At 42.4% G+C, this 14,128-nt stretch overlaps 1 protein-coding gene across 3 annotated transcripts in view; it reads right to left on the bottom strand.

Annotated features, from left to right (window-relative positions):
• Positions 1-14,128, bottom strand: part of PTCD3 (pentatricopeptide repeat domain 3) — a 36,169-nt gene continuing 22,041 nt past the window's right edge. Inside the window, exons 10-24 of one of the 3 annotated variants that reach the window (XM_021717370.1) lie at positions 12,477-12,564; positions 12,037-12,097; positions 11,680-11,765; positions 10,900-11,044; positions 10,221-10,271; positions 8,352-8,441; positions 8,021-8,049; positions 6,812-6,918; positions 5,518-5,596; positions 5,336-5,426; positions 4,249-4,334; positions 3,614-3,762; positions 1,599-1,640; positions 763-921; positions 1-432 (exon numbers count right to left, since the gene is read on the bottom strand). In XM_021717370.1, the coding sequence (XP_021573045.1) occupies positions 348-432; positions 763-921; positions 1,599-1,640; positions 3,614-3,762; positions 4,249-4,334; positions 5,336-5,426; positions 5,518-5,596; positions 6,812-6,918; positions 8,021-8,049; positions 8,352-8,441; positions 10,221-10,271; positions 10,900-11,044; positions 11,680-11,765; positions 12,037-12,097; positions 12,477-12,564 (1,348 nt within the window). In that variant the 3' untranslated portion in view covers positions 1-347. Of the gene's footprint in view, positions 433-762; positions 922-1,598; positions 1,641-3,519; positions 3,763-4,248; positions 4,335-5,335; positions 5,427-5,517; positions 5,597-6,811; positions 6,919-8,020; positions 8,050-8,351; positions 8,442-10,214; positions 10,272-10,899; positions 11,045-11,679; positions 11,766-12,036; positions 12,098-12,476; positions 12,565-14,128 lie in introns of those variants that run through there. The other 2 variants (XM_008067586.1, XM_021717371.1) reach the window with 2 other exon arrangements.

A 14,128-nucleotide genomic window follows, 5' to 3' on the forward strand; every position in this document is an offset into this window, starting at 1 on the left:
TACGCATACACATGGATGTTTATTTAGTTTTCATGTTACCAGTCATGCAGCCTAAACTGTCACCATCCTATTCCCTGATAAAAGTCAAGGACCTCACTATGTGTCTGAAGAAATGAAAATGGCAGTGCTTAAATAATAAACTTTAAACGGCACACTAAGGTTTAACAAATTAGGAGCTTAATCTAAACAAGTCAATGCTGTCTCGGCTGTACTTCCTAATAACAAATGCACCAAATCTGTGTGTCTTCTTGTTTTCTTCATAACGCTGTTAGGTATTAGCATCTCAGGTTTCAAGCATGCTTCCAGCAGCCATGGTGAGGCCGTCACTGCTCCCGCGCCTCCCACTTTCATTTGCCTTCGCTGATGTCGCTGTCACTGCTGCTGTCACCATCACTGTCACTTGTCAATGCAGTTAGGTTGCCCAGGGCTTCCCTGCAAGAAAAAGAGCCTGGAGGTCACGCTGCAACTCGGGTGGAGCCTGGGTTTCGTGGCATCTCTGACCACCAGTTGTGAAACCAGAATGAAAGACCTCGCAGCTGTACCAAATTGTATCACGAACAAAGGAAAAGGCTCCTATGGTCGCTGAATCTGTAGGACTCCCTGACTATGACTAATGAAATGATCATTAAGTCATTACATTCTGACTTTGGAAAAGGAAACACAAGAGACAGAAAGCTATAAACATTTTAACAAGCAGAGGGACAAAAGGTCTGCTCCATCTTATAAACTGTCCTTCATAGCGAAGACACAAAATCCACTCACTTTTGTTCCTGGCTGAGTGCAAACTCAGTCATTACTCTCGTGGTGAGACTCTCACAAACCAATAAACTGAAGGCACTTGCCAGCTCCACCAGTTCAATGGCCTGGGCAGGGCTGTTGGACACTTTCGCGCTGTCCATGAACTCATTTAGCAACTCGTTTCTATCAAAGAAAGGCAAAATGTGAACATTCTCCAACTAAGCCCCATCAGTCAGATTTACAAGCAAGATCCAGCATAAATTCAGTAATAAAATCATCAATAATGCTTGGCATCGTGGCTCACACTGTAATCCCAGGAGTTCGAAACCAGCCTAGGCAACATAGCGAGACCTGATCTCTAAAAAATTGGAAAATGAGCTGGGTGTGGTGGTGCATGCCTACAGTCCCAGCCACTGGGGAGGTTGAGGCGCAAGGACCACCTGAGTCCAGGAGGTCAAGGCTGCAGGGAGCCGTGATCGTGCCACTGCATTCCAGTTGGGTGACAGAGTGAAACTCCGATTCAAAAATAAAATACAAATCCTCAATGGTGGCTTTGGAGGCAAAGTTACATGAACTAACTTTTGAGGACCAAAGAGATTACCCACATTCACTCAGTACGACTTCACTGGGGGGTCTACTCAATGCGCCTCCGCTGTATTGCGGTCCTGAGCACAGATTAAAAACTCTGCTTGCCTTGGGATGCCCAGGAGGGGAGAGTGATGGCTTGCCTGCCTAACAGAAGAGTGTCCAAATGTGGTGGCTGAGGTACATGAAGAAATTACAATCACCCACAATAAGAGTTAAGCCCAAGAGACTATTTCCAGGCTTTTCCCAGGCAAGGCCTGTTAATTTCAACTTACCTAGGAATCTTATTATGCTTCCTGAAAAGTCCCAACATTTTCCTGTTGAAGATGAGAGAGGAAAAAGATTATGAATACCAATAAAAAAATAAGGCAATCAACAAGGCGCAGTGGCTCATGCCTATAATCCCAGCACTCTGGGAGGCGGAGGAGAGAGGACTGCCTGAGCTCAGAGGTTCAAGACCAGCCTGAGCAACATGGCAAGACCTCATCTCCACAATAAATTAAAAAATCAGCCAGGTGTGGTGGCACATGCCTGTGGTTCCAGCTACTAGGAAGGCTGAGGCAGATGTATCACCCGAGCCTGGCAGGTCAAGGCTGCAGTGGCCATGAATATACCACTGCACTCCAGCCTGGGTGACAGAGTGAGACTCCAACTCAGAAAAAACGTAACAAACCAAAAATAAGGCAGTCAATTAGATGACTATAGCTATCCTCCCCTGGACTCAGAGACTAAGGGTCCTTTTCTTCCCAACTACACTGTGAGCTCCCAAAGATACACATCTGTGGACTCCGATGGCTCCCAACCCTGTCTGTACATCACAATCACCTCAGGTGCTTAAACTCCCTCCCTCCAAACTCTGACTATCTGCATCATGAGTTTCACAGGTAAACTGTATATACAACCAGTGTTGAGAATTCCTGGTACAGGTTGAGTCTCCCTAATCCGAAAATCCAAAATCTTTAACTTCTTGAGTGACCACATGACGCTCAAAAGTGTCTTCTGGATTTTGAGATTAGGGATGCTGAACTGATATGTATAATGCAGATACTCCAAAACCTGAAACACTTTTGGTCCCAAGAGCTTTGGAATGCTCAACCTGTACCTGTCTCTTGTAGAGGATCTCCTCTGTCCTCCCAGGGAGGTAATACATGGTATGTGCAGTTGGGAGGCCTGGGACAGAGGATGGTCTGCTCTCCTCTCACAACGTGGCACGGGTTCAGTCTGTCCAAGAATTACACTATGAAGAGCAGGCTCAGAATTGCGGCAACAGTCTCATGCAAGTGCTCACCGTCACCCTGCCACGTGCAGGGCTAAGGGGACGCACATACATTCAGCTCCCATGACTCAGCTGAGGTCCGTACCCCTGCGCCAATCATCACAGCCTGATCATAGTAATTATGTGCCAACTGGCCTGAACCACACAGAAGTCACATGTTTCTGTCAGTCGCAGCACAGCCGTAGAGGGTCGTGTGTGAGTGACACCTGAAGACAAGTTGAGGCAGCAAGCCCTCACCATCTTTTCTTGGAGAGAGTTAATAGCCACGTTTTGGACCGGCAATCCAATGTTTAAATAAAGCTACATTCTTGTACAAGGGGCCGCGCACAACTCGTTCCCACTTACGCTGAGAACACACATTCATACACCGCAGAATCACCTAACTCTGAGCACCCCTACAAAATGTCCTTCTGACTTTTGGAAAAACATGCATAACATCCCCACTCACCAACATCAAAAAAAGTGTGTGGATGAAGTGCTGCTACACATACAACCAGAATACGGCGGCACAAATCCAAGACGGGTTCCAGTTAAGGCCATGTTTATTAAATGTGTGTAAATGCCAGCTTCCAGGAAGTTCAAGTACACAGCCCACATTTTAAGCTGTGGGGGTAAGAGCACTCAAAAATGCTGCTTTCAAAACCCAAGTGACCAAACCATTTTCAAAACTACGTTTCTCTGACCACGTCGTTCCACTTAAGAAGACAAATGAGTTAAGTGACCGACGTCCCCACAGACACAGGAAGCAAAAAGGTCAGAAACAGAGGCTACTCAGCCCACTGGAAGCCATCAAAGTACCTTCTCTCAAATGCACCCTGCACATCGGTCTTCCAGACGTTCGCTTTTCAGCTGGTTTTGCACGTTTCCGTCAAACACTCATTACACGTTCTAGTTTGGCTCTAGTCTGGCTCCTTGTACACGTCATACAGCCAAGTCAGAGAGCCTCTACTGACCTGGGTAAATGCTGCAGGTTCAAGTACAAATGTTTCCATAATTCATACCTGCAGTACTCACCAGGCTTCTTGGGTTCTTCCGGCCCTTAAAAAGAGGACAGCTATACAGTTGAGAGGGATGGCTGGCCAATCCAGAGCAGCCTGTCGGGTGTCTTGGCTTTCATACATAGACTTGATGTCGGCAGCACAGTCAGCAAATGCCACCTGAAGCTGAAAGGCTTTAAGAATCAGCAGAACTGCCTAACTGGGTTTGCAAAAATTTCAGTTGAAGAGACCACGACAGGACCGCTGCTATTTCTGAGCAATGCATTTTACTATTTGAATGTATCACGTGTAAAGCACACACATACTCTAGGAAAAAGGACCCTGTCCTGGGATGAATAATTTGATTAGCCATATCTTTCAAATTCAATTAGGCCTTTTCCTTTCAGATGTGAAAAAACCTTTTAAGTAAGTTGAAGATGAAGAGAAGCCAATTTCATGTTGCTTGTTTTGGACTGCGGGAATAGGAAATGACTTTAAGCGTGGCATTCTTGCTTAGATGAAGAACTTAAACCTGGGTTTGCATGGCAGAACTCCCCTCAATGACAGATGAAAACAGGGAAATGACCTTAAAAGGACCTCAGCGTTAGAAGCTACATTGGTTAGTATACTTCTAATTACGAGAACAAAACTTAAGTTACACGACAGCCCTACCTCTGGTGGGTGGCTATCCCTTGCCATGAGCATCAAGATCTCTTCTCTCAGGTCACTGCGAAAAGCGTGCCCATATTCTTTACTATCTTGAAACAAAAAGGAACAAGGGGTAATCACCATCATGTAAAACCAATAGTCTTCGGCTGACTTTTGACCACCGCTGGCTGTCAACCTTATTTTTTGGTGGGCAAAAATAAGCTGCTGACATTGCTTATTCCAGGATTCCAGAGATGATTACAGTAAGAATAGGTAAGTACAGAGAAAGCCAGAAGCTTGTTCCCAGTCAGGAGTCAAACAGAGCACATGCACTACAGCTGACACTGCTTCACAGCACCTAGGAACTTTCAGTGTGCTTTCTTCATATTTACTCATTTAAAAGATGTGGACTACAATTCAGGGTTAGGTTCGCAAGTGGTCACCATAAAGCCTGGGCCTTCCTTTGGTCCCCACTTGGCCTGGTTTGAGATCAGGTACTCTCAGTGTGGTTTCATATACACACATTTCATATACAGGAAGTCTCGTTAAGTAGCAGGTCAGGACTGTAGCTTCAGTTTCTCAGACACAGAAACTGCAGCAGATAAAACCAACTTGAAGATAACACAGGAAGAGATCCAAGATACCTGTCTCATCTTGCAACCAATTTATATACACAAAACATACACGTAAGTCAGACCAGCACACACACCCACAGTCGTGGCTGTTTAAGGAAGACAGTTATCATGGGCTGGTTAGCAAAGTGATGCAACACTAGCACAGAAAAACGGCACTGGCTTGGGGTGCCATTTGGGGTCAAAAACCTACACTCAAATGTCGGGTCTGCTACCTAATGAGCACCAATCTTTCTTGCATCAATCATGTAACACATGCCCAAAAATGAAGGGACTTGGGTCATTTTCAATACATTTTTACTTGCGCTATCCTTGAGCATATGCAGTGGGAGCAAGTGACCTTGAAGTAGATCTCAACTAATGCATTTAACTCAGTCAAAAACAATGTTTTCATTCCCAACCATAATACCAGCATGTTCATTCATCTAAATGAAGGATACCGAAGTGAGATGGGCCTGGACATACAAGTTGAAACTGACCTTTCCAAATCTGAGGAATCACTTCTAGCCGATTGGCCACATCCAAGGCTTGGAGAAGATCTATCAATGTTTGGGAGTGGGGAAAGAAGACCTGATTAAGAAAGACACATTTTTAATGCACTAATCAGCAAAACTCCACAAATTCCCTTAAAATGATAAATGACAAGTAATGACCATCTTACCGAGGGGATCAGGTCCTTATACCACTTCAAGGTGACGTCAATTTGGTCCATTAGACAAATCAAATTGAAGAACTTGGAACTGTAATGGAGAGAAAAGTATATTTAGTCTAAAATCCTGTGTCTAACAAGTAAGGGAAATGATTAGTAAAATTACAGATTAGTTATATGATGTTGCAAAGAATTTTAAAATATTTACAATTTCAGGTTACATGGGCCAATGCTTGACCCAGGAGTTGTGTGCTTGACTTCCCATTCAACTCCTTCTTACCCTCAACTGGTCATTTATGATTGTCTCCTCATATACTTCTAGGTTGTGGCGAGGAGATACCGAACATCATACTCATTTGTAAAACATTCAGTGTCAAGCAAAGATTTAAACACATAGAAAATAATCCTCACATATCTATAATAGGCTGCCTTCTTAAATTCAGGTTTTTATATACCTAAAAGCAAACTCATTTATGGAGCCTCTCGACTTCAGGGTCTTGTACTTTGAATACAAAATCAATGGGGCTAGGATGAAATCTTTAGAAACTAATCCTGCTAGGCCGGGCACAGTGGCTTGGACCTATAATCCCAGCACTTTGGGAGGCCAAGGTAAGAGAATTGCCTGAGCCCATGGGTCAAGACCAGTCTGGGCAACTTGGCAAGACCGCATCTCTACAATAAATCAAAATAATTAGCCGGCATAGTGGCATGTGCCTGTAGTTCCAGATACTTGAAAGGCTGAGGCTGAAGGATTACCTGAGTACAGCAGGTTGAGAGTGCAGTAACCGGGAGAGTGCCACTGCACTCCAGCCTGAGCAACAGAGTGAGACTTCAATTCAAAAAAAAAAAAGAAACTCATAATATAAAGCGAGAGGGGTAGAGGAAAAAGGCAAATTTTAAAGTATTGCAAAGAGGCTGGGCTACATAGCAAGACCCTATCTCTACAAAATAAAAAAATTAGCCAGGCATGGTGGCACACACCTGTAGTCCTAGTTACTCAGGAGGTTGAGGAGGGCTATCTCTTGAGGCCAGGAGTTTGAGACCAGCCTGGGCAACATAACAAGACACCACCTCTATGAAAGCAATATAATAAAATACTGCAAAGAAAAAAATCTCAAAGGACACAAACCAGACTTCCAAATCTGGCAGTTTTACCACTGCTTTAATTTCTGTGCACTCAACTAACAAGTACTATTAAATCAGGGGTGTGCTGCTTAAAACCAGAGGTGAAACATGAAGGGCCACCAACAGCCTGCCGCTTGCATACGCTAATTAATGCAAAAGGATACATTTCCAACACACTTACTAATAGAAATTACGCCGATGATCGTGTCCAATGAATTTCCGGTTGTCTCCAGTGTTTAAAAGGCCATGTACTTGGTAAGCAAGTTCTAGATCTCTGAGAGAGGAGCACTGAAAATGTGCAAGTCATAAGTATCACTCTGATATCCTTATCAGCTAAACAGAGGTTCATTACATAAAAAAGTTATCTTTCCTCCTGGGCACAGTGGCTCACGCCTGTAATTCCAGCACTTTGAGAGGTAGTGATAAGAGGACTGCCTGAGTCCAGGAGTTCAAGACCAGGCTGGGCAATTTGGAGAGATCTTGTCTCTACAATAAACCAAAAAATCAGCTGGGCGTGATGACCTGCACCTGTAGCTCCAGCTACTTGGAAGGCTGAGGCAGAAGGGTCACCTGAGCCTGGCAGGTCAAGATTGTGATGGTCATAAGCACACCACTGCAATCCAGCCTGGGTGACAGAGTGAGACTCCTACTCAAAAAAGAAAAATTTATTGCTCCTTGTGAGAATATTTATGCTGACTCAACTTACGGGTTGATAGCAAACATGTCAGGAGAAATTGGGGGGACCCCAAGTTTTGTGAAATTTATAACAAAGTTATTTTGACTTAGCAATTATGTCTTTAGAAATTAATCCTATAAAACACCTAGGTGAGTACACAAAAGACCTGGAGTACCATTACTATGATAGCAAAATCTCCACGAAATAACTCTAAGTTCTATAGTTCTTTCCTCCTGTGAAATACTGATTACTGTCAACAAAATACCACGGAGGTATAACTGAGTGTACGTACATTGAGTATCAATAGGGAAAACTGTGGGGGGGAGATGCTCTAGCCAATAAGGCAATTACAAGGGATAATCAACCACCCTTAGGAATAAGATGCCTGTATCCATCCTATAACGGCTTAAATTCTTTCCTATGATCCTGATAAAAAAAACTAAAATAAAAATCATTATCTATTTTTATTGTTGCTAATAGGCAAATATGAAATACTCTGAAAACATATATGAACAGAAGCATGAAAAAAGTCACATGCAATAAACATAGGGTAGGGATATTATGTGATTACGAAGTACAGATTTTAGAGAAAGAAGAAAAACAGAAACACAGACATAAGCAGAAGAGTTAGGAAGTGAAACAACCAGGGACAACCCTCAGGTTTCAGATGAATTTAGGAAATCGACAGAGAATTAAGAAAGAAATGGTACTTACAACTCTCATGGCTGACTGAAAAAACATATCTGGAAATCAAAGTTCACAAGAGCTTTTGTTACTATGGATTAAATATATTTTCAAGTCAGTAACATAATAAAAATCTTGCCAACAAAACTGGTAATACTCAAGATAAAGCTAAGGGAATAAAAACTCAAGAGCGGCAGCATACAGCGATGTGCCAGACGTTGCAGCCTTCTCAAAATGATCATCCCAAATACCATTAAGCTAAAGAAAACCCTGTTGTCATCACAAGGTCCCCACCGATTGGCTCTCATGAAAACTGGTCCTCAGTCTTTTTCTGGTAAACACAGGCAATTTCTGTACATACCGTCATCTGGGTCCTCTGGAGAAAATTTCTTTCCCGTTAATTCATTCATTATATCATAGATGATGAGGGATGATCCTTTCGAAGAGCTTCCTGCAGAACAAGAAGCAGCATGTTCCATCATGAGTCCACTAAACTCAAGGAACAAGCAGTAGCATGTTCCACCACCATCGTACCCACAGCACCCAGTACGAAGGCACATGTGGCTTCCTTCTGCATCTTCAGCCTGAGGCCTGGCACAGAGCAGGGCAAGAGGCCACTGCACCCTGCAGAATGCAGTTCTCTGTAGATCTTGGATGGTCAGAGGTCTCTGCCCACATGCTTCAGTTCAACTTTCCCCTTCCTTTCTCTCACCAAACCAGCATACCCAGAAAAGCAAACATGTTTTTCGCAAGTAACAATTTGTGTTCCTTTTAAGTATAATCAGAATGAGAAGAGCAAGAAAAAGGAAACTGGAATAAACGAATGGGGCAGTTCTTAAAAATCACAGGAGCGGAGCACTAACAGTCAGAAAATCACCTGCAATATTCCCAGTCAAATTTTATCTATTCTCTCTTCCCTGCCTTTTCTACACATAAGAGGCAATACAGCTGTAATGATAGCACATATTTCCTCAAACATGTTTCTACTTGCTAACATTCCTAATTATTAGTTACATAAGAATCTACTTTTTAATGTATCATTTCATTGTTATTTTAGGCTCTCTCCTTTGGGTAAATTCCTGGAAAATTATTATTGTAGACAGTCAACTTATATACATAAGACAAACCAACACTTCTCCCGGGCATTACTTGGGGAATATAGCTACTTCTGACTTTGGTTGGCAACTGAACTAAAGTGATAATAAAACAGAAAAGAAACAGACTCTGGGGTCAGAAATACTAGTTTCATCATAATCTCACCAAGTTTGTATAAAACTTTAGAGGATACAATAAAAATGGAAACTATTCCCAAGATGAAGTCATTTTTTCATTTTTTCGGTAAAAGGTTAAAAAAAAAGAACTTGCCTAAGTAAGTGAGGATGTGGATTTTGCAAAATTAGCCCTCCAGACCAGACAACCGAGTTCCCTTCTGTAGTTCTTAGCATCTATCACAAAGAGGAATGACCTAGGGGCTCTGTCTCAGGCTGGGGCAAGCAGGCAAGAACCAAAAGACTCCGAGTGCCTCCATGTGCCTCCCAAGTATGATCCCAGACATGGTGTGTGTTTTGCTCCATCACCACACCCTGAGGTGGGCACTCAGCAGGTGTCCAGTCCCTCTGACACACAAGTGGCACATACATGGTAGAGCTGCAATCTCAGCTCCAGTGTGCTTTGCGCCCACATCCTTCTGCATAGCGCAGCTCCAACGGGAACTCACTGGCCTACAGATGGCTGGTAAATGGAGACTCGAGGTGTCCTCCCAAAAAGTTTCACAGTAAGCTGAGCACTTTCTGCAAAGACGGAGATGCTCTCTACCTACAGAACACGGTAGCCACTAGCCACGAGGCTCCTGAGCACCAACGTGACCAGAATGTTTTGTTTTCTTTAGCTTCCATTCCCCAACCAGCGTGGCCCATGCCTGCTGTGCTGGACAACACAGCTCTGGAGGCCAAAAGGAACTCCAAACAAATAACTTCTGCCCAGTCTGACTTGTACAATAACAAAATGCTGCACATTTCACAACCCTTCCCCCTACAGCACAAGTCCAGCCCACCACCAAGACCAATGCCCCCAAGAATGAGTTTTTGTTCAGGCTGTAGGCATGAGTTTGAGTTCTCTCTTCTGAACTCATGCAGAGAAGGCAATCTGCAATCATCAATCACATAAACTCAAGAAAGTCAGTCACTTTTCTCTACAAATGAATACAATATAAGGCCATACGTACCATGACCATGGGGATAGAATAGCTGAATAACATGGTGGTACGTTGCAAGCGAGGGTTCTCAAATCACCAGGTGGAGAGAAAAAATAAAAAATAAAGTAAAAACACAGTGATCCAAAATAGAGCTTACTGAGGCACTCTGAATTATAGGCACATTAATGTTGATATTTAAGCACAGACATTTCTACCCCATCTAATTAATGTAAAAGGTGAAAAACTCAAAGACTGCATCACTTTCAGAAAGTCCATGTATCTACCAATATAATTCTTCATTGAGAAGAGTAAAGCACACTGACGTGAACTGAGTCCCAAGTAACCTTCAATACAGCAATGAAGAGTATACAACATACTAGCACACGCTAGGGTTCAAATACCTCTGTTAGAAAAATGTCATGGAATTTAAAGTAGCTAATTCAAAATGATTGATTCTCTTCAGAATCAAGAGAGTCACTAAAAAAAAAAGTACCTAAAATACTAAAAGAACATTGTAACTTCCTTTAACGAACACTAGGATGACAAAAGTGCTCCCACCATAATAAGAACATGTAATTCAGGTGCCAGATATGGACAGGAAAATCCCAACATATGTAAACAGCAAGAGAACGTACAGATCTCTGCTTATATCATCCTGAATCCTGTGGTCAGCACAGTCCCTGTCTCCAGTGAGAACTCCAGGACACATCCTCACCTATTCCGATGGCTTTCATTTCACGTAACGTCTGTAGAGCTGGCAATCTTGCAAGCACATAAAATCTTCGGAGGCATTTCAGAATGGTATTGAAAGTCTGCAGATTTGGTTTTACCTTTTGTGCAACCATTTGTTTCAGCAGCTCCTAGTTGAATCAAATGAAAGCATGTTTTATGCCTGGGTAGATAATCTGCACAATCATCGACATTTCATACAACGAGAGAATTCAACTTTCTCGCTATATTTAAAGCAGGTTAGTAACTATAGCCTCAATTTAAGAACTATTTATTGAACAGAACCAGTGATTCTCATTTTCGGAACCTCCCAATTCAATCATCTACCTAGAAGAGTTTTCCAAGAAAAGACTCAAGCAAAATAAAAGACCAGCAAGATATAAAACACATGTCTATTCCTAAGTTACTAGACAAGAATCAATCCAGTGTTTTCAACTTTTTGAACTTACCTGATAAGAACTTTACAATAAAGATGCATTACTTTTGTAACAGAAAAACTATTATGAGACATAAGTGAATAAATAAGAGAATAAAGCCAACTCTAGTCTTCCAGAATTCTAGCTGAACGCTCTGGGTCAAGTCACATTTTCTTCTCATGTGTCAGACACAGCTGCTTAAATTACAGGACTGCCGGAAGGGTGGTAGACAGCGAACCGCTACACAGTGACAGCAGACAGATGCTCAGTAAATGCCATCTCCACCCGATGAATACCCAGGGAAGGCTATGTAAGGCCTATTAAATGATAAACTAAGGATTCCTCCTTACCAGTATATTATTCCACTTTTCCTCAAATTTCTCATTAATCGTCAACACTGTTGCTTCAATCAATGCATTGAATGTGTAAACATCGGCTGTAAAAGAATAAAATTACAAAATTTGGGGTGAAGATTAACCCCTGAATGGCTGAGCTTAAGCAAAGTGGAAATTCATGTGTCCCCTGGCTAATCACCACACACCCACAAAACCGGAAAACCACTCTCCTCTCCGGTCTCTATTCCTGCTTCAATCACCAATGCCAAACGGAAAGACAAAACATAGGCCAAAGCTTGAGGCAAGATCCAAAGATCTCACAGATATCTCAAAGAAGGAAGAGATGAAGAGGAGTTCTTAAAACAAACTCACCACAGAGTCTGTTGTTTAATAATTCAGTGTACAAATTTAATGCCTGTTCATAAGCTCGGTGCTGGAAAAGGAAAAGAAAAAATAAGCATCATCAGGTTCATTCATTTAAAAAGTACTTGCACATCATCTGCTCTAAGCTTTGGGAATATAGCAGTAAACAGAACAGGACAGGCCCCTGTTCCCCAAAAGTGTACCCTTGAGTGCAGTGGTTTTCTGCCCAGGGGACACTGGCAATGCCTGAACATACTGTCAGTTGCCACAATGGGGGCAGTGGAGGCATGTACTACGCATACGCAGTGGGCAGAGGGTAAGGAGCTATTGAACATCCCACAATGCACAGCCCAGGCCCACAAAACAAATTATCTGGCCCCAAATTAGTTCTGAGGTTAAAAAGCTTGATTAGTAGAAATTAAAGATAAAAATAAATAAGACAAACGTACCTTCACCATTCCTCGGATCATTGTGCAGTAGGAATGAGCATTTTTCTCTGGGATTAGAGCAAAGATTCTCTCAGCATTGTTTTTTCCTCTGGATACAAAAGAAAAACCGTGAACCAGGGAAAGAGGAAATCAATCATTGTTACCACTATTTACTGACAGTTTATCCTGCTCCAGGTAAGGTGCCAAGCACTTTATGCAGATTATCTCAATATCTCCCAGAGAGGAAGATACGGTCATCAATATTAAACATGGAAAACAAAAACTAAAACAAAAACCCAAGGCTCAAATACCTAATTAGTTGTTTAGGGCATTGCAGTTAAGTGACAGAGTAAGAATTGAAAAGGATGTTCCTGAACAAATAATAAATACCATGGTATCAAAAGCAAAAGGCAAACTGCATGACGGGGCCCCTAGCAAAGTTCCCCCACCCCTCCTCAGTCCTCACGTACATCTCCCAGAGGCAACCACTGACAACTGGTTTCTTTTACATCTTTTCTGTCATATTCTAGCACAAGCACATTTACCTCAGTACCATGTTATACAAATTATCTGTACCTTGATTCTCCCTATGACAACACATTATGGAAATTAGACAAAATCAGGATTTCCGCCAAGATGCTACTCCAAAGTCCTATGCAAAAGTATTAAAATCTACCCCAAGAAATTTAATCTTTCATTCTATCATATTTCATCACTTCAAAAACAATTTTAGATGTTAACAGAAGCTTTCTTCCTTGATAGCCGCATGAAAAACCTTTTATTTAGACACTCAGATTCCCAAATGTAACTAAATGTTTTTCACTTTTTGTTAAGAACTGTTGAATATTTCTTCTTGTTGATCAGAAGTCTTTTTTGTATTTTAATTTTTTTTTTGAAATTAAGCATCTCACTCTGTTGAAGAGGCTGGGGTGCAGTGGCATGATCACGGCTCACCATAGCCTCAAATTCCTAAACTCAGTTGAGCCTTCTAATTCAGCCTCCCAAGGAGCTCTGAATTCAGGCATTGTGACAGCATGTCAGCCTAATTATTTTTGTTGTTGTTAGTAGATGAGGTCTCACTATGTTGTCCAGGTTGATCTCTAACTCCTGGGCTCAAGCAATCCTCCCACCTTGGCCTCTCAAAGTGCTGGGATTACAGGTGTGAGCCACTATGTCCAGCCAGTAGTCTTAAATTTGGCACTACATTCTAGTGTCTGTGTATTTTTAGTAAACGGAATATAAAATATTTCAGAATCAGAGATATATATTCCAGCGTAGCACTGTTGATGAAATTACCAAAGGAACCACATTAGGTGAAGGTTATGCAGACTGAAACGGGCGAAATCAGTGTCAATCTCCAAACAGATTCTCGTGCTACTGGATAGAGGTAAAGACCTTTTGAAAAAAGGAGGTCTGAATGCGTATCAATATAAACTGCTAAATTTACACTGCATAAAAACAAATTTAGAACATCACAGGATTACATCTTCTCCAGGGGGTAATGGGGCATATAGCACACAGTGTAAGAAACTGCAAGAGGCGAAATGTAACGCGGGGACCGCGGCGGCAGGCTGTCATTGTCGGGGGTTTGGTGCCGCGCGTCTCGCTCTCCTGTCACCGCAAAGGCGTCGCGGCGGCTGGCCGGGCCGAGGGCAGAGGCCGGGGGCCGGCGC

This window comes from Carlito syrichta, unplaced genomic scaffold (assembly GCF_000164805.1).
Source record: "Carlito syrichta isolate Samal-C Ts95f unplaced genomic scaffold, Tarsius_syrichta-2.0.1 Scaffold309717, whole genome shotgun sequence".
Taxonomy (NCBI): Eukaryota; Metazoa; Chordata; class Mammalia; order Primates; family Tarsiidae; genus Carlito; species Carlito syrichta.